At 45.9% G+C, this 20,559-nt stretch overlaps 1 protein-coding gene across 2 annotated transcripts in view; it reads right to left on the reverse strand.

The window, feature by feature from the left end:
- The window catches only part of LOC118806546 (zinc finger C3H1 domain-containing protein), a 42,558-nt gene that overhangs the window by 6,961 nt on the left and 15,038 nt on the right, over positions 1 to 20,559 (reverse strand). Inside the window, exons 11-30 of one of the 2 annotated variants that reach the window (XM_036567980.1) lie at positions 20,138 to 20,275; positions 19,160 to 19,278; positions 17,471 to 17,587; positions 15,387 to 15,561; positions 14,625 to 14,765; positions 13,527 to 14,063; positions 13,187 to 13,296; positions 11,675 to 11,806; positions 11,470 to 11,591; positions 11,276 to 11,377; positions 10,421 to 10,543; positions 9,915 to 10,092; positions 9,334 to 9,517; positions 8,343 to 8,531; positions 3,378 to 3,615; positions 3,124 to 3,229; positions 1,542 to 1,740; positions 1,189 to 1,283; positions 904 to 1,014; positions 598 to 702 (exon numbers count right to left, since the gene is read on the reverse strand). In XM_036567980.1, coding sequence (XP_036423873.1) covers positions 598 to 702; positions 904 to 1,014; positions 1,189 to 1,283; positions 1,542 to 1,740; positions 3,124 to 3,229; positions 3,378 to 3,615; positions 8,343 to 8,531; positions 9,334 to 9,517; positions 9,915 to 10,092; positions 10,421 to 10,543; positions 11,276 to 11,377; positions 11,470 to 11,591; positions 11,675 to 11,806; positions 13,187 to 13,296; positions 13,527 to 14,063; positions 14,625 to 14,765; positions 15,387 to 15,561; positions 17,471 to 17,587; positions 19,160 to 19,278; positions 20,138 to 20,275 — 3,221 coding nt within the window. Of the gene's footprint in view, positions 1 to 597; positions 703 to 903; positions 1,015 to 1,188; positions 1,284 to 1,541; positions 1,741 to 3,123; positions 3,230 to 3,377; positions 3,616 to 8,342; positions 8,532 to 9,333; positions 9,521 to 9,914; positions 10,093 to 10,420; positions 10,544 to 11,275; positions 11,378 to 11,469; positions 11,592 to 11,674; positions 11,807 to 13,186; positions 13,297 to 13,526; positions 14,064 to 14,624; positions 14,766 to 15,386; positions 15,562 to 17,470; positions 17,588 to 19,159; positions 19,279 to 20,137; positions 20,276 to 20,559 lie in introns of both variants that reach the window. The other variant, XM_036567979.1, reaches the window with a different exon arrangement.

The following is a 20,559-nucleotide window of genomic DNA, read 5'->3' on the forward strand; positions in this document are numbered from 1 at the left end:
CTGCAGGCTGAATGGGCGGCGCTAAACTGCTGCAGGCTGAAGGGGTGGAGCTAAACTGTTGCAAGCTGAATGGGCGGAGCTAAACTGCTGTAGGCTGAAGGGGCGGAGCTAAACTGCTGCAGGCTGAAGGGACGGAACTAAACTGCTGCAGGCTGAATGGGCGGAGCTAAACTGCTGCAGGCTGAAGGGGCGGCGCTAAACTGCTGCAGGCTGAATGGGCGGCGCTAAACTGCTGCAGGCTGAATGGGCGGCGCTAAACTGCTGCAGGCTGAAGGGGTGGAGCTAAACTGTTGCAAGCTGAATGGGCGGAGCTAAACTGCTGTAGGCTGAAGGGGTGGAGCTAAACTGCTGCAGGCTGAAGGGACGGAACTAAACTGCTGTAGGCTGAATGGGTGGGGCTAAACTGCTGTAGGCTGAAGGGGCGGAGCTAAACTGCTGCAGGCTGAAGGGACGGAACTAAACTGCTGCAGGCTGAATGGGCGGAGCTAAACTGCTGCAGGCTGAATGGTGCGTCATATGGCAATGTGTTCATGGTTGTGACATCAGTTCTCCATGAAATGGGCTCCTTAAGGTGTCAGTGTGTTTTTCTGCACTTACTCCAGCCAGAGCTTCTGCAGGGCTTCCAGTTTGGAGACGCTTCCCAGCGCCGCCTCGAACGCGTCCATAGCCTCCGCCACGCTGCCTCGTGCAGACTGCCACAGACTAAGGGAGAGAACCACGTCAGAGCCGGAACTAGAGAACCATCTCACTATCCAAAAACTCACATTCCTAATCTAAACCAACTACAGTGTGACTCAGTGATTCATCTTTGAGTTCAAAGCTGACTCAGTGATTCATCTTAGCGTTTTAGGCCTGTTTAGTATCGTGTCTTTGTGCTTACACAGAGTCACAGAGGTGACTCACCTGTGTACGAGGCTCAGGTAGGGGAGCTGCGTCTGCAGCTGCTGTTGGAGCTCAGGCCGGACACTGGGCGGCGCTCTCTGAAGGTCCTGTGCTGGGAGGCCGAGGAGGTGCCTGCAGACGGAGAGGAACTGGGCAGTAAATGTAACTGAGAATAAAAGACAGTGTAACTGCAGGAACGCACTGCCTGTCAGGGCACTCAGTAAACGAGTGAGTTTAAGATGCTGAGCAGGTCAGTCGCTCTCGGGTTTTCAGGGAGAGAATTTGAGAGTCCAGTGCAGCTCTTACCTCAGTACTGCTACAGGAGGGGGGGCAGCGCTGACCGGCTCACAGAAAGACAACACAAACTTCTCAAAGAGCTCTTCAGCCTCACTGTGCTTCTCCTGTAGAACCAGAGAGACAGTTAAACAGAGAGAGAGAGAGAGAGAGAGAGAGAGAGAGAGAGAGAGAGAGAGAGAGAGAGCGAGAGAGAGAGGCACCACAATGTAGACACAACACGACACAGACACAATACAGAATATCTTAGCACGACATAAACAAAAAACAGCACAACACAGACAACACAGCACAGCTGCACAGAGAGGGGCCCATCAAGGGGGGCTCTGTCTTCTCTGTGCTGTGTTGGGGTGATGCACTCTTACCTGTGTGTGCAGGTGTTTGTACAGGTGGTAGAATATCTGAGCATTCTGAGGACAGAGTGAATGGGCTCGGAGCCAAACGCCCACCGCTTCCTCCACTGCTCCAGACCCCAGGTGCACTTCACTCAGGACCTCCAGCAGGGGGCAGCAGTGAGGACAGTCACTCAGCACACTCTCACACACACCAACCACATCCTGGTGCCTACACACACACACAAACACAAACACACACACTAAACAACACTGTACAGTCAGTCTAGTCAACTTGCTTATACTTGCAATCTGCTTTTCCAAACGATGTTTATCATCAGTGCTGGTAGAAACTGACCAGCTGCGTGTTTCATTATAAAGAGAGTAAAATTAGTCAGTTTAACTGGATTTAATGACAAATGCTGAATAAAAATCACTGTGTTCACAGTTTTTGATAGTATTTTTAAAATGTAGGTTTTTTTCTCTGCTCCAGCTGATCAGACGTCTGAAAACAAATACGGTGACTCGTTGTGTATCATTTGTTTAAGTATCACATTACTATATTTTTGACACATCGCTCAGATCTTTCATATCTGTATGTGCTGTGTTTATTCTGTCTGTTCACATATAAGAGGACAATCCAGACTGCCCCACAGCTGCTAGTGAAACTCAGGCGCCATTTAAAGCCCCTGAGATCTCGTGTGGCTCATTGAGGATCTGAGCACTATGGAGGGTCTGAGGACAGCAGTGAAGAACCAGCAGGGCGGGAGAAGATTCCTTCATAATAAAAGGAGCTGCAGGCTGCTGATGAACTCTACACTGTGAACATCAACCGCTGAAAAAGCTGGACACGCCAAAGAAAACATCTCAAATAAAACATTTCTAAACCAAGTGTTGTGGTGTTGGTGAAACGATGTGATGGTCTGAGTGTGTACAGTGAGGTGCTTCCTAAACAGGGCTGCGTCCAGAAACTCATATTACTGCTCCTGTCCTGCTCCTCCAATCCTACAGCTCCTCTCCTACATTGGAATAACGCAGAGGAACCGAGAGGAGAGGAGAGGAGCAGGGGGAGCAGAAATTGGACAAACGGGACGGCCGACTCCTTTAAACATCACTAAATTTGATGTCGACACCGATGAGCTGAACCACAACGCTCGCATGAAAGCTGCTACACAGAGACGCCTGTTCACCCTTCTGTAATTTTCTACTCCATGTTTTTTTTGTTTGTTTTTTTTTCGCTGTGATTGGTCCAAATCTCCTCTTCGTTTGTTCTGAGACCTCCTCCTGACTGTGATTGGTCCAAATCTCCTCTTCGTTTGTTCTGAGACCTCCTCCTGACTGTGATTGGTCCAAATCTCCTCTTCGTTTGTTCTGAGACCTCCTCCTGACTGTGATTGGTCCTATTCACCACCTCGTTTATGGATTTTAGTGATATAAACAAGTTTATGGGACCTTAATATCAGCCAATATCGTCGACTGATGTATCAGTCGGGCCGTAGCTGTTGCTCCAGTGAGAACAGAGAGTAATATATTCAGTATTCTGTACTGGTTTTGGACACTGAACTAAATTTGTTTCTTCAGTAAACAGCAGTTCAGGACTCAGTGTGTGTTTTACCTGTCGAGCAGCCGCAGCAAGTGGACGAGGTTCGTGTGGAGAGGGAGGCAGGCCAGCGCCCGGTCAGCCAGAGACACCTGATCATCCACACAGCGAGACAGAGCATCTGCAGAAGAGGAACATTTTCTGCTTCTCAGTGCTGAAATTCTACAGCAGTATTCTGTAATGTGACAAACAAAACTGAAGAGAATGACCGAATCCAGTTTAAAGCAGGCAGCGTCAGAGCGAGGCTGACCCGGCTGCAGTGCTCTCACCCTGGAACAGACTGACGAGGTGGTCCGGGTGGGTGTTCAGGTCTTGTTTGGAGCTCCACGGCAGGAGGAAGTGCTCCAGGCTGACGATGCGTGATGGGTTGGAGTTCGCTGGGTCGAACAGGTGAGAGGGCAGCGCTCCGAACTCACACAGGTGGATATAACACAGCCAGGCCAGACTGACATGGGACAGAGTGAGACCCCCGGATACATTCCCCTCTCCCTCTGACAACAGAGCGCTCTGTACAGAGAGAAAAATCACACACTATGATGTTATTACACAGTTATTACATACCATACTCCACCCTCCCCCGACACCAGACCATTCTATACAAAGAAACCACTCAGCACAATGTTATTACGCAGTTATTACACATCATAATGCACATGCTCAAACCATTCTACAGCTCAACTGCTGAACTTCAGTATTTTAGAGTCACAAAACTCTCCATTATTCAGTTAATTTCATTTTACTTTTTTAGAGACTCAGCAAAACAAAATCAAGAAAATAATCAACCAAAAAGATCAAATACTGGACTTTTAAACATAAGCGATAGTGAAGACCCTGATAAACTGTGACTGACTAAGCTGAGTGGTGCAGTAAGGCTGCACTGTGTAGCTCTTCTCACTCTGATCGCAGGGCTTTATCAGGATTCCTATTATCTATCATTCACACGAAGCCCTTACACTGTTACGCACGATAAACAGGTGACGTTCTCAACGTGAACTCCCAGCTCAGTCTTTTCTCAGTCATGTACAAAATAAAGTCCTACTTTATTCAGAACATAAACGTTCTGCTTTGCTGGCCACGATGTCGCTCTGCGCAGTAGCACCCATTCAAACACACAGCGCAGATTTTTGGTTCTCTCTAGAATGAGTGTACCTGTAGTACTGTGCGAGCGTACCTGTAGTACTGTGCGAGCGTTGTAAGTGTACCTGTAGTACTGTGCGAGCGTTGTAAGTGTACCTGTAGTACTGTGCGAGCGTTGTAAGTGTACCTGTAGTACTGTGCGAGCGTACCTGTAGTATTGTGCGAGCGTACCTGTAGTATTGTGCGAGCGTTGTAAGTGTACCTGTAGTACTGTGCGAGCGTACCTGTAGTATTGTGCGAGCGTACCTGTAGTACTGTGCGAGCGTTGTAAGTGTACCTGTAGTACTGTGCGAGCGTTGTAAGTGTACCTGTAGTATTGTGCGAGCGTACCTGTAGTACTGTGCGTGCGAGCGTACCTGTAGTATTGTGCGAGCGTACCTGTAGTATTGTGCGAGCGTACCTGTAGTACTGTGCGAGCGTACCTGTAGTACTGTGCGAGCGTTGTAAGTGTACCTGTAGTATTGTGCGAGCGTTGTAAGTGTACCTGTAGTACTGTGCGAGCGTTGTAAGTGTACCTGTAGTATTGTGCGAGCGTACCTGTAGTACTGTGCGAGCGTACCTGTAGTATTGTGCGAGCGTACCTGTAGTACTGTGCGAGCGTACCTGTAGTATTGTGCGAGCGTACCTGTAGTACTGTGCGAGCGTACCTGTAGTATTGTGCGAGCGTACCTGTAGTACTGTGCAAGCGTACCTGTAGTACTGTGCGAGCGTACCTGTAGTATTGTGTGAGCGTTGTAAGTGTACCTGTAGTACTGTGCGAGCGTACCTGTAGTACTGTGCGAGCGTACCTGTAGTACTGTGCGAGCGTACCTGTAGTACTGTGCGAGCGTTGTAAGTGTACCTGTAGTACTGTGCGAGCGTTGTAAGTGTACCTGTAGTATTGTGCGAGCGTACCTGTAGTACTGTGCGAGCGTACCTGTAGTATTGTGCGAGCGTACCTGTAGTACTGTGCGAGCGTACCTGTAGTATTGTGCGAGCGTACCTGTAGTACTGTGCGAGCGTACCTGTAGTATTGTGCGAGCGTACCTGTAGTACTGTGCGAGCGTACCTGTAGTATTGTGCGAGCGTACCTGTAGTATTGTGCGAGCGTACCTGTAGTACTGTGCGAGCGTACCTGTAGTACTGTGCGAGCGTTGTAAGTGTACCTGTAGTATTGTGCGAGCGTACCTGTAGTACTGTGCGAGCGTACCTGTAGTATTGTGCGAGCGTTGTAAGTGTACCTGTAGTATTGTGCGAGCGTTGTAAGTGTACCTGTAGTACTGTGCGAGCGTACCTGTAGTACTGTGCGAGCGTTGTAAGTGTACCTGTAGTATTGTGCGAGCGTACCTGTAGTACTGTGCGAGCGTACCTGTAGTATTGTGCGAGCGTACCTGTAGTACTGTGCAAGCGTACCTGTAGTATTGTGCGAGCATACCTGTAGTACTGTGCGAGCGTACCTGTAGTATTGTGTGAGCGTTGTAAGTGTACCTGTAGTACTGTGCGAGCGTACCTGTAGTACTGTGCGAGCGTACCTGTAGTATTGTGCGAGCGTACCTGTAGTACTGTGCGAGCGTACCTGTAGTACTGTGCGAGCGTACCTGTAGTACTGTGCGAGCGTTGTAAGTGTACCTGTAGTACTGTGCGAGCGTTGTAAGTGTACCTGTAGTATTGTGTGAGCGTTGTAAGTGTACCTGTAGTATTGTGCAAGCGTTGTGTTTGTGAGCGTACCTGTAGTATTGTGCGAGCGTTGTAAGTGTACCTGTAGTATTGTGCGAGCGTACCTGTAGTATTGTGCGAGCGTTGTAAGTGTACCTGTAGTACTGTGCGAGCGTTGTAAGTGTACCTGTAGTACTGTGCGAGCGTACCTGTAGTATTGTGCGAGCGTTGTAAGTGTACCTGTAGTACTGTGCGAGCGTTGTAAGTGTACCTGTAGTATTGTGCGAGCGTACCTGTAGTATTGTGCGAGCGTTGTAAGTGTACCTGTAGTACTGTGCGAGCGTTGTAAGTGTACCTGTAGTATTGTGCGAGCGTACCTGTAGTACTGTGCGAGCGTTGTAAGTGTACCTGTAGTATTGTGCGAGCGTTGTAAGTGTACCTGTAGTATTGTGCGAGCGTTGTAAGTGTACCTGTAGTATTGTGCGAGCGTTGTGTTTGTGAGCGTACCTGTAGTATTGTGCGAGCGTTGTAAGTGTACCTGTAGTATTGTGCGAGCGTACCTGTAGTATTGTGCGAGCGTTGTAAGTGTACCTGTAGTATTGTGCGAGCGTTGTAAGTGTACCTGTAGTATTGTGCGAGCGTTGTGTTTGTGAGCGTACCTGTAGTATTGTGCGAGCGTTGTAAGTGTACCTGTAGTATTGTGCGAGCGTACCTGTAGTACTGTGCGAGCGTTGTAAGTGTACCTGTAGTACTGTGCGAGCGTTGTAAGTGTACCTGTAGTATTGTGCGAGCGTTGTGTTTGTGAGCGTACCTGTAGTATTGTGTGAGCGTTGTAAGTGTACCTGTAGTATTGTGCGAGCGTACCTGTAGTATTGTGCGAGCGTTGTGTTTGTGAGCGTACCTGTAGTATTGTGCGAGCGTTGTAAGTGTACCTGTAGTATTGTGCGAGCGTACCTGTAGTATTGTGCGAGCGTACCTGTAGTACTGTGCGAGCGTTGTAAGTGTACCTGTAGTACTGTGCGAGCGTTGTAAGTGTACCTGTAGTATTGTGCGAGCGTTGTGTTTGTAAGTGTACCTGTAGTACCGTGCGAGCGTTGTAAGTGTACCTGTAGTATTGTGCGAGCGTTGTAAGTGTACCTGTAGTATTGTGCGAGCGTACCTGTAGTATTGTGCGAGCGTTGTAAGTGTACCTGTAGTATTGTGCGAGCGTTGTAAGTGTACCTGTAGTACTGTGCGAGCGTTGTAAGTGTACCTGTAGTATTGTGCGAGCGTTGTGTTTGTGAGCGTACCTGTAGTATTGTGCGAGCGTTGTAAGTGTACCTGTAGTATTGTGCGAGCGTACCTGTAGTATTGTGCGAGCGTTGTAAGTGTACCTGTAGTATTGTGCGAGCGTTGTAAGTGTACCTGTAGTACTGTGCGAGCGTTGTAAGTGTACCTGTAGTACTGTGCGAGCGTTGTAAGTGGACCTGTAGTATTGTGCGAGCGTTGTAAGTGTACCTGTAGTATTGTGCGAGCGTTGTGTTTGTGAGCGTACCTGTAGTATTGTGCGAGCGTTGTAAGTGTACCTGTAGTATTGTGCGAGCGTTGTAAGTGTACCTGTAGTATTGTGCGAGCGTTGTAAGTGTACCTGTAGTATTGTGCGAGCGTTGTGTTTGTGAGCGTACCTGTAGTATTGTGCGAGCGTTGTAAGTGTACCTGTAGTATTGTGCGAGCGTTGTAAGTGTACCTGTAGTACTGTGCGAGCGTTGTAAGTGTACCTGTAGTATTGTGCGAGCGTTGTAAGTGTACCTGTAGTATTGTGCGAGCGTTGTAAGTGTACCTGTAGTACTGTGCGAGCGTTGTAAGTGTACCTGTAGTACTGTGCAAGCGTTGTAAGTGTACCTGAAGTATTGTGCGAGCGTTGTAAGTGTACCTGTAGTACTGTGCGAGCGTTGTAAGTGTACCTGTAGTACTGTGCGAGCGTACTGTAGTATGTGCGAGCGTACCTGTAGTATTGTGCGAGCGTTGTAAGTGTACCTGTAGTATTGTGCGAGCGTACCTGTAGTATTGTGCGAGCGTACCTGTAGTATTGTGCGAGCGTTGTAAGTGTACCTGTAGTATTGTGCGAGCGTACCTGTAGTATTGTGCGAGCGTACCTGTAGTATTGTGCGAGCGTTGTAAGTGTACCTGTAGTACTGTGCGAGCGTTGTAAGTGTACCTGTAGTATTGTGCGAGCGTACCTGTAGTATTGTGCGAGCGTACCTGTAGTATTGTGCGAGCGTTGTAAGTGTACCTGTAGTATTGTGCGAGCGTACCTGTAATATTGTGCGAGCGTACCTGTAGTATTGTGCGAGCGTTGTAAGTGTACCTGTAGTATTGTGCGAGCGTTGTAAGTGTACCTGTAGTATTGTGCGAGCGTTGTAAGTGTACCTGTAGTATTGTGCGAGCGTTGTAAGTGTACCTGTAGTATTGTGCGAGCGTACCTGTAGTATTGTGCGAGCGTTGTGCAGTCGGCCTGTAAACACACTGAGCTGTGTTCGGTACAGCAGCGTCTCCAGCAGCTGGAAGGATCTCTCCTCCGTTCTGTCGCCCTCTGGAGACTCCAGCAGAAACTGCAGCATGCTGTTACACACGGTGTCCTTCCCCTCAAATGTGCTCTCGATGTTCAGATACTGCAAACAACAGCAAAAATAATACATAAATGATTAAAAATACTACAAAAATATGAACGATAAAAATATACAAGATATCATCTCTTCCTCCAGCACTGCGGAGGTCTGTTCACTGTTTTAACCACTGAGAGTCAGTAAGTGTTGGCAATAACAAAAACACAAATTTTACATTATTTACATGTATTTAATGCTGTCAATCAGTTCAAATGAACTGTAATTAATCACATTACTTCGTGTAATCAAGATTAATCACATTTGCTCAAATTCAGAGGATTTGTTTCTATTAATAAAGCAGTGCTTTGTGTTATAACTAAATAAGTGGACAAAATAATCTGCATCAGAATGTATTTATTACTTTTAAAAATTCGATAATCATATTTATTTTCATGATGTGAAATCAGAAGCTGAACAATTTTTAATCAGTTCAGTCAATTTGCATTAAATCATTATCATATTAACTTTGACAGCCTTAATTACATTACATGATATTATAACTGTACATTTATTATGATGTACTTTCTGACTAACAATTCACTGAAGCTAGAAATTGTGGAGAAACTGTGATGCTTCTACAACTGCGCTACACACTACACACTGATGCACACCACTACATTAGTGCCAGTAAGTAGGAGATATTTGACTGCTTATTCATTTATTTATTCATTATGATATGAATTTGACAAAAAAAATTGCTGTCTTGGCGTTAAAAAGTAAATGTCAAACCACAATATAAATGGAACTGTAAGCCTTTATCAGTAATAACTGTAGATTCTAAGGGTTAATAAGCAATAAAATAACTCACAGTCCACCACACTTGGTAATGCGGCGCATGCTCCACAGCCATCTCGCACATCTCCTGCACGTCGTCCCTGCTGCCGCGCCGCGAGAACAGAGACAGGTAGTGACACCAGACCTCCACGTCCTCGCGGTTATCCTCCAGAGCGCGGGACAGCGTGTTCAGCGCAGCGTCCAGACACTCCCCCGCACTGCTGCAGGGAACAGAGAGTTAGTTACTCATAACGAATACAATATAAATGTGGATCATCAGCTTCTTTTGAAACTATGTTCAAAAGATTGCTTAATTAACCCCAAAGCACGGGTTCGATGTTTGATGTCCTCTTTTAGTTTTAGCACTGGAGCTACAAGGCTAATGTACTACAGGCTACGAGCTAACAGCAATAGAGGCCAACATCCCACCAATTAGCATCGTGCCTAAATCGAGCGAAACTGGCTGCTTCTTACTGGAATTTTCCGTTCCACCTTAAATGGTGCAGCAGCCTGAGGTGCCACAGTGTAACTGCTGCCCTATTTAAGGTGGAACGGAAGATTCCAATAAGAAGCCGTTGAATATACAATAGAACAGCGTGGTGTCTCAGCTCTTACGTGTCTTTCTGGTTGAGGTATTTGTAGGCCAGTTTGATCCACAGCTGCACGTCTCGCGGGCTCTCCAACACGCTGTACTCCAGGTTCGAGATGTCGTCAGTTTCGCTGTCGAAATACCGCTTGTCGTCCTGAGTCACACACACATCCGAAACGGACCAGCACTCCGGGAAACGACCGTCTGCCAAAACAAACCACAGACACATCCACTTTAGCGTTAGAGGAGCTCAGTGTTTAAAAACAAAGCCGTTCCTCAGCAGCAGCAGCATCAACTGGGCAAAATACCCATTTCCTTCTTTTCCCTGTTTTTCTAAAACATTTGTGAGGTTTTATGTACCAGAAAGAATCATGATTCATTTCTACGTGATCATTTTCCATCCTCTCTTTATTCCTTACAATTAAACAGGCCGTTTCTCTTACTGTGCCTTTAAGACGCATGTATGTAAATGAGCTCTGTTCTGATTGGCTGCCCTGTACTGTGTAGTGTGTGCGTGTGTGTGTGTGTGTACCGCTCTGTGTGGGAGGTGGGACAGTAACGCTGCTCTCCTCCTCACTCTCTCCGGGCTCAGGCTGAACTCTCTGAGGCTCCGGCCTCCATTTCCTCTTCTCCTTATAGGTGGTGTAGGGCGGGACTGCAGGAACAAACACACACCTGTTATTAAATCAATCAAAGAACCGAAGCCATATCGCCCCCTACACTTCCCGTCGTGTATTATGGCCTTAAATATGAGGGAAATCATTATTTTCAGCCCTAAACAGGCTGCATACAGTAAGCACTGTCATAATTCACGGCATTTACAGATGATTCTACTGAACTGGTTCAGAGTCAGAGCTGAAACACATTTGGGTCTTTGAGTGACCCCATACCTTAATTATGTTTATCTCAATCATAACTCTACCCAAAATTCAAAAATGTTTCAGTGGTGACAACTTTGAAGAGCTGTTCACACAAAATCATATTTTTAAATTAAAACACTTAAAAAGTACTGAACTGTAGAAAATATGACAATTCTTAAATTTCCACACTGATTTTCAGACTTCGTATTATTTTTATTATTAGTATTATTATTATAATATATTATAATTTTATTATTGTTATAATTATTATATTACAACAGTAATAACTTCAAAAGTGTAAATTCAGTCGTTATGGTTTGGCACAGACGCCTCCCAATAGAAAGAACCTTATAAATGATGACTGTATATATATTTAGTTTTTCAGATCAGAACCGAAATTACTGTAAATATCTAAGATCTGAAAACTTCACTGTTTCTTTAAATAGTTTTTTTAACTAACTCAGTAAAAATGTCCATAAACCCTTAACTGTATTGATTAAGTGCTGTATTGGTCAGCGGTCACTCACCGTGCCGTAAGCTCTCGTTCACTTTGCTGACGAGCAGAACGGCCTTCTGGTCCGTCCCCATCCGATCTTTATTAGCGCCGAACAGCTTCTTGATGTATTTTTCTGTAAGACAGAGAAGATCAGAAACTCTGCTGTGAGTCAGGAGCTGCAGGAACACAGGAGCAGACAGGAAACAGGAAGTGAGGAGGCGGCACCTGTGGCTCGGCCGATCTCGTCGGTGGAGCTGTCCTCTGAACAGCCAATCAGAGGCAGGCTGTAGGACAGAACGTCCTGGAACAGCTGGTTTCCGTTTAAAGTGCAGTTCCTCATGTGCTGCCTGAGAGACGAACACACGGTGAGGAGTCAGGAGCTGCTGCTCAGACAGATCAATGATCAGGGAGGGATTTATAGGGGACCTACCAGCGGCAGTCGTCATCGTTGCACGTGCCCGTCAGGTCGAAGCGACAGAAACACTTTTTGGGCTCGATAAGGTTGCTGTAGGTGGTGGAGCTGAGCGACAGTTTCTCCTTAGTGCGGAAATACGGACTGAACCTGCAGCACAACACAGCCACACACCGCTCAGTTACATCAGAGCAGCAGACTTAATTCAGCAAACCAACTCAAACACCAGCATCATCAGACACGCACAGCGATACTGGAATCACATCGTATCAGCAGCTCATTATTTAAAAAAATACAACCCCGTTTCCAAAAAAGATGGGACGCCGGGCAAAATGGAAAAAAAAGAAAAATGCAATGATGTTCAAATTATTTAAACCCTATATTTCATCGAAAATAGTACAAATCAAACAAATCAGATGATGAAACTGAGAGATTGGTTTTTTTTTAAATATTCGCCCATTTTGAATTTGAAGCCAACAACATGTTCCAAAAAAGTTTGTTTCATCACCTCTTCTTTTAACAAAAGTTAATATCTGCTTTCTTCGCGTTTCTTTTTTTTTTTTAATTTTTACCCAGTTTTCTTCCCAATTTAGTCGTCTCCAGTTCCACCCGCTAGTTAGGACTCCCCCAATCACACAATGCTATCCACGCTAGGAGGGTGAAGGCAGCACAGGCTTCCTCTGAGACCTGTGAAACCGCCCACCGCAGCTTTTCGACCTGCCGCAACATCATTGGACAGCCGAACGCGCTGGAAAGAGCCAACCGCCAGATCTGTTACGTCAGCTAACAGACGCCTGCGCTGACTAGCATCGCGCTGAGTGATGGGGGGAGAAGGGGGGGCCATCCTACCTCCTGGCTGCGGACGGCTGTAGCATCACCAGGGATCGAACTCGCGATCTCCTGATGAGAGACAGCGCTTACACAGTTGCGCCACTCGGGAGCCCAAATTCCTCAGTTTCAACATTTGATATGTTTCTTTGTACTATTTAAATCAAATGTTTAAATGATTTGCAAATTATTGCATTTCGTTTTTATTTACATTTTGCACAGCGTCCCAACTTTTTTGGAAATGGGGTTGTAACAGCATCAGACAGTTTAGGGCCCAGGTTAAAACCCTTTTGTGGCAGGATTAGTTTTCCACGTGGGGGTGATGCCAGTTTAACCTCAGGACGTCTGTGATGGTTATGAGGATAAGAAATCTCAGTAAGTGTAAACGTGTGCTGAGCCTGTGCTCACGTGTGCTGAGCCTGTGCTCACGTGTGCTTTGCTGCCATTTTTTGTAATCTGTAATATGTTGGTACAAAAATTCTAAAGAAAAAAACAAAGCAGTTTAAAATACTGAGCGCGCAGTTTTCACTTTGGGGTGGTTCTGAAAGACGTTACTGTGATTAGATTTGACTGATGATTCAAACCGATATTTGATGATTCACTTATTGATCTCTGTGCTCTGAACGTTCACTGTTATTGTTCTATCCTGTTCACAGAGCACAGCTCCGGTTCCTTCCTTCCAGAACGGCAGAAGCTCCTCACCTATATGATCTGAACACTAACAGCGGACTGCGGTAAGGTCCAAAAGAAACCGGCTTCAGCTCCCCTCGAGCCTGCTGAGCTGCCAGCGGGTCAAAATCCACCTGGATCACCTGCACAAAACATGAACATCATCTCAGAAAATGGATCAATAATAGACGAATAATGGACTGTGAACAGACGTCTGGTCACTAACACTGTACGACACACTGGTATCTGTGGCTAACAGCAGCTTTAACAGCTTGAAGCCTCAACTTTGGAAGTTTCTTGGTCAGTTTTTTAGATAAAAGTCTCTTTAACGGTGCGTTTATATTTATCTCTCCTCTAACCCAAATGAACGTACCCTCTCACTGGGCCGGATGACCCCCAGAGCACCCCCTAGTGAGCGCAGCTCATGCTGCAGCAGCTCTGGCAGTGTCCTGGATTGCTGGTAGCGCAGCCGCAGGTCCTCCACGTTCAGCCCCAGCAGCAGCTCCGGAGGGGGGGGTTCGGAGCCGCTCAGGCCGTGTTTGGCGGGCGTCGCGGGCGCGTTGGGTGCGGTCGGGGTCTCGGGGTGGCTCAGTTTGGGTTTGGTGAAGGAGCCGGACTCCCTGAATGACCGCCGGCGGGTGTTGGTGGCTCCGGTGGGCTGAAGCTCCTCCTCCTCGGGGTCGGGGTCCTCACTGGCTAGCGTCAGCTTGTCCTGCGTGAGGTCGTGCAGGCTGGGCTGGGGGACGCGATACGGGCTGCCGGGGGCCTGAGCCTGACGCAGAGCCTGAGCCTCCTTCAGCTTCTGGATCTTCAGCGCGTACTCGCTCTCCAGCTGCTGCAGACGCTTCTTCTGGGCGATCAGCTCAAGATAGTGAGCGTCAGAACCGTCCACACGACGCCGCTTACCGGGCTGAGAAACACAGAACAAAACAGGATCAGCATCAGCACCTTAGCATTAGGAGAGGTGGTGTTGGCGTTGGTGTGTATGATAGTGATGTTTGTGTGTCAGTGGTGTTGGTGTGTGTTAGTGGTGGCGCTGGTGTGTTACTCACCGAGAGCTGAGAGACGGTGTTGCTGGTGTGTGTGTGTGTGTGTGTGTGTGTGTGTGTGTGTGTGTGTGTGTGGTCAGTGGTGTTGCTGGTGTGTGTGTGTGTGTGTGTGTGTGTGTGTTGTCAGTGGTGGTGTTGGTGTGTAACTCACCGAGAGCTGAGAGACGGTGTTGTTGGTGTGTGTGTGTGTGTGTGTGTGTGTGTGTGTGTGTGTGTGTGTTGTTAGTGGTGGTGTTGGTGTGTAACTCACCGAGAGCTGAGAGACGGTGTTGCTGGTGTGTGTGTGTGTGTGTGTGTGTGTGTGTGTGTGTGTTGCGTTAGTGGTGGTGTTGGTGTGTAACTCACCGAGAGCTGAGAGACGGTGTTGCTGGTGTGTGTGTGTGTGTGTGTGTTGTTAGTGGTGGTGTTGGTGTGTAACTCACCGAGAGCTGAGAGACGGTGTTGTTGGTGTTGTTGCGTTTGTAGCCGCTCTGCGCTGCTCTCGCCTGAGCCACCAGCATCTCCCTCTCCAGCCGCAGGGCCTGGTGCTGCTTTATTGCCACGCGGTGCTGCACACGATGAACCTGTACAAGCAGACTCAGGATAAATTAAAGGGCAGATACTCTATTATTTTCACTGCTTTCCCCCTGAAGTCCAATCACAACATTTGTGAGGTTAAATGTATCAAAAACAGCCATAAAGAGAGACTCAAACAACACAGATCATCATCCAGACTCTTTATCTCTTACAGTTAAACAGGCTGTTTCTGTTAATGTGCCTTTATGACAGACGCATGTAAATGAGCTCTGTTCTGAATGGCCGCCTATATTGAGCATTTGCTTCACCACAACCACAATATTTTCCCACCATCTTTACATCTTCCACTCCAGTGACTCTGCCACAGACTGTCTGTAGGAACAACACATCACTCCAATGGGAATGGGCGGGGCTAAACTCCTGCAGGCCGAATGGGCGGGGCTAAACTGCTGTATGGGCTAAATTAGTAATATGAAAATGAGTTGGGACATCACAACCTTGATGCCTTAACATGCTTAGTGTCCATATATGGACTGGATAGTAAACAATACATTTTGGAACTTTCACACTTTTACGTTCCCCATGAGAAAAGTGGACGGTCTCTTTTTCTACGATGTGGGCCCTTTAAAGACCCGAACACAGCTGCAGGTGTGTAAACGTGTCTCCACCTGCTCCTGCAGCTTCTTCAGCAGCAGCCGGTTGGCGCTCACGACCCGCTCAGACGCCAACAGCTGCTCCTTCAGTCGGGCCACTTTCGTCTCCGCCGCTTTCAGAGACTCCTTCTTCCTGAGCTCCTGCTGACGGAGATGTTCCAGCAGAGCCTGGTCCTTCTCCAGCTGAGCACTACAGACAGACAGACAGACAGACAGAGACAGACAAACAAACAAACACAAAAACAGTCAATACCATAATGTAACTTTATCACAACTAAACCAGACTAAAACTAAAGCCGGAGACGTTTACGCTGCCTTTACACTCTTCGTTAAGCTGTAAACAGAGCGGTTTGGTGTGAAACGCTGTGATAAAGATAAACTCTCTAGATAAACTTACCGAGTCAGAACTGCTCACAGTGGTGATGATAAGAACCAGACGTCCACCTCTAAAAGCTCTTACATGAAATGGAGGCAAAATAGTCCCCAAAGAAAACTGATTATTTCAGATTTTCCACTATTTTCCATCATCAACATTCCATATAAACTCAGAAGACTCGTGTAGGTTCACTGGTGGTTCTGGATAGTAAATAAAATGTCTATATCTGTGTTGTAGTCATGGCGACCCCTGGTTCCTATCAGCACCACTGTAAAGACCTCTGAACCATTTCACACCAAACCACTCTGATTACGTCTCACACACTGAATTATGGGGGAATTTTGGAAATATGGGTGGATCATTTTGTCTGTCAAAATGATGACATCATCGCCTGATCCAAATTAGTCAACTAGTCTAGTAGTGAACTAGTCAAACAACTAGTCACCCACAGTTATTTTAGCTGTCCAATCACCTCCCACAGTTCCACAGCCCAGCGTTCAGATCAGAGAGTGAGCTGGGTGTGTTTAAATCAGCTGGTTTGAGGCAAATCCATGTAAATGAACATGTTTAAAATGCTTTTTTTTCAGTAACGTTTCAAAAAGGTTCTGACCGGTTCTGCTGCACTCAGAGGGCAGCGGTGAGTAATGTTTTATTTGAGCTCTTCAGTCAGAGCTGCTAAGTTCTGCTGGGAATCGAGTCAGCTAATCAGGTTATTTGGCCACTTCAGGCTTTCAGCTTTAATAAATGCAGATGATTAAAGCGCTAATCACTCCGGGTCCTGACTGCCCACTCACTTCCTCCTAAAACTGACCCGTCTCTCCACCCTGCGCTACTCTTCTGCCTCAACCTCACAGCTCCTGCTGTATGATCCCATTTCCATCCTGGTCACTTTACTTCCTCTGGTTTGTATCATCTTCCTGTTTCTGTGTTTATTTTGCTGTTCTTATGATCTCCGGTGAAGACGACGCCCTTTTATTGTCTTCTTTTCCCTGTTTTTCATCTTTTCTCGCTTTGCTGGCCTGTTTTTTATGCTCTGTAAGACGACAGTGAGTTTTTTGATATGTGCTGTATAAATAAATCGTGTCAGTGTGACTGTGTAAGCACTCAGTTTCATTATTATTATTATTATTATTATTATTATTATTATTATTATTATTCCACCAGTTTTTGTCCGGCCTTCTTCTCCTGCAATTTTAAAGGTATCAAAAGGTTGTGCACCCAAATTATGCCATTTTGGTATAAGACCATTAGCAGCACCTAACAACCAACTGGAATACCATAGCAACCACCTAGCAACACTTTTGCAACCACCTAAAGCACCACGGCAACCGTTCAGCAACACTGTCACAACCACTTAGTAACCGTTTATGCTGCACAGTCACTTTTTTATTCCTTAATAAAGCACTTATTACTACTACTATTATTATTATTATTATTATATTATTATTATTATTATTATTATTATTATCATCATCATCATCATCATGAGGAAAATAACTGTCACCCTTCATATTTCCTGATCGTGACAGGCCGACAGCTGCTCTGCTCTAGACAGTTCGTGAATAGCTAGAGTGTTTGTAAACATTCTATAAAGGACTAATCAGATTAAGATCACTAGATGATAATAATAACAGTAGTAATAATAATAATAATAATAATGATAATGTATCTGCTGTGTGCTGTGCTGTATGCGGGTCTGAAAGCAGGAGTGTAAAGGACTGACCGGTGTTTCTTGAACTTGTCCTCGGCGTCGCTGAGCTGAAGTCCAGCCGTGTCCAGCTCAGAGCCCACAGGAGCAGCCAGCGCAGGATCTGACCTCACCGCACGCTGCTTCTCACGACTGCACACAGAAAACAACCAGAATCGAATTAGAGCTGAACGAAATACGCTAACACAGCTCACAACGGACGCATGTTCATTAGCTCAGGCTATGCAGTGGATATCAACCCTCGTTCAGACTCAGAGTCTGACTGAGCTGCTGCTTCATCAGGAGCGTCTCTGAGAGCCGGTTTACTCGCTGCGTTTGGTGTCTGGATCGTTCCTGCATAAAATCCAGATTTCATTTACATTTTTCTCTGAAACGTCCCAGAGTGACCGATACGATCTGATTACACTTTCCTGCAGAAAAAGCCTGTCGACACGACACACACGATTTCTGTTTTACTTTGTTTACGTTCTTCCCGTTACGATACGCCGTTAGTATGAAAGGTTCTGTGCAGGTTCACTTTCTCATCACGGTAGATGTTCCTCAGGATTTGTACCTTTTCACAGCTTAATGTTTGGGAATCGTTTTATTTTCTAGTTTTCTGTTTCTCTGTTTTAGTTGTTTCTCACTGTTGAGCAGTTTTAATGCTGAAGGGTTCTTCAAGAAGTCAGAATGTTCTGTCCTCATGGTTTGAACAATAGCAGCAAATTATTTTTATGACGCCCCCTAAGGAGGATTCGGCCTCCGGGAACAAGAACACTCAGTTTACTAAGGTATTTAAATTAGGATCTCAGAAAGCTGATTCTGCCCTTTTACAACAGGATCTAAGGCTCTGTGAACATGGACAACGGTACCAAGGGCTCTGGGGGGAAACAGAACAAGCATAAGAACTGCGTGTCTAATCTTCTGCTCAGACAGGTGTTGAGACAGAGATGGACAGAACTGAATAAAACAATCATTCCCACAGATCCTGGTCTCCTGAGAATCTTCTGCAGCAAAGACACAGATTTACAAGATGGTTTAAACAGAGCAAAATGGAATCAGAGCTATTGCTTCACCCGCTTTCTCATTTTCTAGAACTGCATTAATAGTAAAACCTTGTCTGTTTTTTGATCACACTGCTTTTCTGATCATGTCCTGTTTATCGTCAGTGCTGGTAGAAACTGACCAGCTGCATGTTTCATTACAAAGAGAGTAAAATTAGTCAATTTAACCTGATTTAGTGACAAATACTGAATATAAATCACTGTGTTCAGTTTTTGATAGTGTTTTTAAAATGTAGCTCTGCCGATTCTTTTTTCTCTGTTCCAGCTGATCAGATGTCTGAAAGCATTAATATCGTGACGTATCGCGCATCATTAAAATTTTGCGATATTATTTTCCTGCCCAATCGTCCACCTCTGTGGACGGCAGACACAATGCTGGTCACGTAATTGTACAGAAAACGTCTCTGAATGTGGTTTGAGTGATCCGATCGTAATCTGATCACAGTGCACCCTCGAGGTGGATCTACATCCAAACGTGATCTGATCACTAAAAACATGTTAATGTGCTGTAAACAGGCCCAGCATTTGGTGAGAAGATGCTGAATCCAGCTCAGCTCACACCCTCAGAGCACCTTCAACACACACACACACCCAGATCACGCTCTCTGCTAACGCTGCAGACAGAGCTGACCCTGACCCTGACCCTGACCCAGACGCTGACCTGGCCAACTCCTCTCTCAGGAGGCGGTACTCCATCTTCCTGTCCTCAGGCAGGGTCTCCGTGGTCCTGAGGGGGTTGTTCTCCTTCTCTGACGCTGGAACAGTCCTGGGTTTGGCCGCCTGGAGCAACAAATACACATTAACCCTTAAAGTGAGAGTTTACTGTTCAGTTATTAATCTCGCAGCTTATTCACTACAAATTAATCATTAACTAAGTCACAGTGATAATCAGCTGATCTGCAGTATAAAAATAACCAATCGCTGAATGTTCTACTGTTTGCTGTGAGCACAGTGACGATCTCAGGTGTTACAGGTGAGACTTTTACTAATTTTGCCACAGAAGAGGTCATTTTTACTATTACACAACTTTCATTGAGCAGGTTTATTCAGTCCTCCATTGTTTGGAGTCAGGGGTCAGCCATGTTAACCTCGTTACAGCCTCGTTTTTTTATTTGCAATTAACAGAATGACCCATAAATATCTGTCTGATCACACAGACTGTCAAAGATTTAGAAATATTCATACAGTTTAATGATATAAAATGCAGATCTGTCGCAGTTTCGGAGGTAAACAGTGAGTCTGCAGGCTTGGTGCAATCTGCCTCCTCACCACTAGAGGGTACTAAATCTTACACACTGCACCTTTAAATAATCATCTGAGTATAACTGATGGAACGAATGGTGATGACAATGTTTCGTCAGTCAACATAACGGTACCTAATGCAGTAACAAGCAGCCAAACAAACACGCCGACCGAAACAAAACAAAACAAAACTAATCCATCAGATAAACAAACTCATACACAACGAAAACGTTTCGGGGGATTTTTAAGTTTTAAAATGTTTTATTTTGGTCAAACACAGTAATGCATTCTCCTCTAAATATTATTACTATATATTTTAACATCTATAATAACTGATTCAAACATTCCAAAACCAAATCATCACAATTAATTCCTTCAGTAAACTCCCTCGTCTCACCTCCACAGTCCTGCGAGCCTCTTTAATCATGGACTCCAGTCCCCCGAACACGCTGTGAGCCGAACTGGACGCCTCGCCCTCAGAGTCGCTGTCGTCGGAGCCGTTCAGACGCACCACCACCGCCTTGTGTCGGGGCAGCTGAAGGACAAACCAACCAAAATAACACAGTTTTACTGCTGTTTAAACAAGAGGAACATCCACAAAGTCAAATCTGGTCATTGGTTTTAGTGCCAGAGCTACGAGGCTAATGTAGCTAACAGGTAATGGAAGCTGTATCCCACTAATTAGCATCACTCCTAAATCACCTCAAAGCATGTTAAAGTAGCTAGAGCAGAAAATTCCGATAAGAAGCTGCTGAACTGAAAGCCAACGTGGGCTTTCTGTGTCTCAAAGCGTCCAGAGTTGTTAATTAACCTCTAATA

The sequence above is a fragment of the Colossoma macropomum genome, unplaced genomic scaffold, assembly GCF_904425465.1.
Source record: "Colossoma macropomum unplaced genomic scaffold, Colossoma_macropomum, whole genome shotgun sequence".
NCBI lineage: Eukaryota > Metazoa > Chordata > Actinopteri > Characiformes > Serrasalmidae > Colossoma > Colossoma macropomum.